The sequence below is a fragment of the Habropoda laboriosa genome, unplaced genomic scaffold, assembly GCF_001263275.1.
Source record: "Habropoda laboriosa isolate 0110345459 unplaced genomic scaffold, ASM126327v1 scaffold134, whole genome shotgun sequence".
Classification (NCBI taxonomy): Eukaryota; Metazoa; Arthropoda; class Insecta; order Hymenoptera; family Apidae; genus Habropoda; species Habropoda laboriosa.
The window spans coordinates 1,837,366-1,839,298 of record NW_017100266.1 but is presented as its reverse complement, the minus strand read 5'-3'; the positions used below and the strand labels follow the sequence as shown (position 1 = coordinate 1,839,298).

At 39.0% G+C, this 1,933-nt stretch overlaps 1 protein-coding gene across 3 annotated transcripts in view; it reads left to right on the top strand.

Moving 5' to 3' along the window:
• Positions 1-1,933, top strand: part of LOC108573240 (proton-coupled folate transporter) — an 18,262-nt gene that overhangs the window by 15,026 nt on the left and 1,303 nt on the right. For 2 of the 3 annotated variants that reach the window (XM_017935630.1, XM_017935629.1), the window contains exons 3-5: positions 96-326; positions 783-1,134; positions 1,455-1,850. In XM_017935630.1, the coding sequence (XP_017791119.1) occupies positions 96-326; positions 783-1,134; positions 1,455-1,850 (979 nt within the window). Of the gene's footprint in view, positions 1-84; positions 327-782; positions 1,135-1,454; positions 1,851-1,933 lie in introns of all 3 variants that reach the window. The other variant, XM_017935631.1, reaches the window with a different exon arrangement.

Here is a 1,933-nt window from a genome sequence, read left to right as displayed (position 1 = left end):
CTCTCTTTTAGGTGAAGATAACAATTCTTCAAATACTTTTTGTAAGATCTTAGAAAAAAAAAATTCAGAATTTATCAATTTTCATCTCTTTTCAGCCGATATCGAGCAAAAGCGAAATGTCCGAGGAGAGTAAGAGAACATGTTGCACATGGATGAAGGAAGTGTCTGTGGAGCCGACTATGTGGCTCTACATGATGGCCTATATGATCACGTCTGTGGTGGAGCAAGCTTTCTTCGTCCACAAGGCTTGCCGCGTCGATCACGGCTATTCTGAGGAAGACTGCGCCAATCTGAACTATAACGAGACCATGAAAGCAGAAGTACAGGTACTTTCTAATCCAGCAAATGAACAAAAATATAGGAAAAAGAGAAAGATAGCGCAAGTCATTGAGAAAACTGTCGATGAAAGTGCGTGTACCCTTTGCTCAGGTACTCGAGATAAATCATATGTATATCCGATTATGTGGAAAAGCCACGATGATATCGAGTATTATCATGAAAAAACGTACTTTATTTTTCACTGATTTTTTTTTTTACAAATAATTTGGACTGATTAATCGGAAAAATATTCCAATTCTTGCTTCCTGGATATTAAAATGGTAAGTTACTATGGATTTCTACTTGTTTGGGCCAAAAATGATAATTCCTCTGTGAAAGTATTCTGAGACATTCTAATTTCCAATTTGGAAATTTACCATTTTGATACTCTGTATATTTCGTTTTTTTTTTTTTTTTTGCCACCTTAGTTGACCAACCAGAGCTGAAAAATTTTAAATATTCAGGTAACGGTCTCAGACTTCCATCAATGGAACAACATAGCAGGCCACGTGGTCCCCATAATACTGGCGTTGTTTTTTGGAAACTGGAGCGACAGACGTGGGCGAAAGTTGCCATTGCTTCTTGGGTTACTAGGGAAATTCGTGTACTCTTTCATGGTTGTGATCAACTCCATCATGGACACATGGAACTTGGAGACACTGGTGTACACAGCCAGCCTTCCTATGGGTATGTTAGGTGGAGATGTGGCCATTTTTGGAAGTTGCTTTGCCTACATATCAGACATATCCACTGTTGAACAGAGGACCTTGAGAATCACTATTTTGGACGTGCTGTACCTCACCACTATGCCAACAGGTACACAGGATTCAATCTCCAATGAAATCTTGACAGAAAAGTATGCCAGTTCTAAAGAGACGATATGTATGGAATTTTAGATTAGGGATCAAACATGTTTTTAGCGTAGACACGTACGATTCATTACCTAACTAAATGAATTTTTGTGTATCAAAAACGAAAAATAGAGTTTTTCTCCAAATTCTATTAGCTTATTGTGACATAAAATTCCATAGCTAACTGAACTGAAATTTCTCTATAGATTTCGTAGATAGATAAGACCAACAGTAAGCCCCAGATTAATCTAAACGAGGCTCTATATTGTTCGTTTCTTATTCCAGGTGTAGCACTAGGATCCTATCTCTACACGAGCGTGGTTAACTACTCTTACACCATCATGTTCATCATAAACGCGAGCTTACTGGCCCTAGCCATTTTATACTCGCTGATAAGACTGAAGTGGCAAACACTACCGCAGCAACAACCATTGGCTGGCGCAAACTGGTTGACTGATTTCTTCGATAAGAAACACGTGATAGCCACGATGAAAACAATGATCAAGCACAGGCCAAATCATAAGAAGCTTCATCTGTGGCTTTTATTGATCATCATGATGCTGTACACATTTCAAAGGGACGAGAAACCCATGAGTTTCCTGTACACTCAGCTTAAGTTCAAGTGGGACGTGTCCAATTTCAGCAACTTCAGAACATTCCAGTCTACTACTTTTGTTCTGGGTCAGTTATGGCGATGTAATTTGCTTCTTGAGCGATTGGGGCAGGCTTCGGGTCTATTCGAGATGAATTTAAAGTTTTTCAAA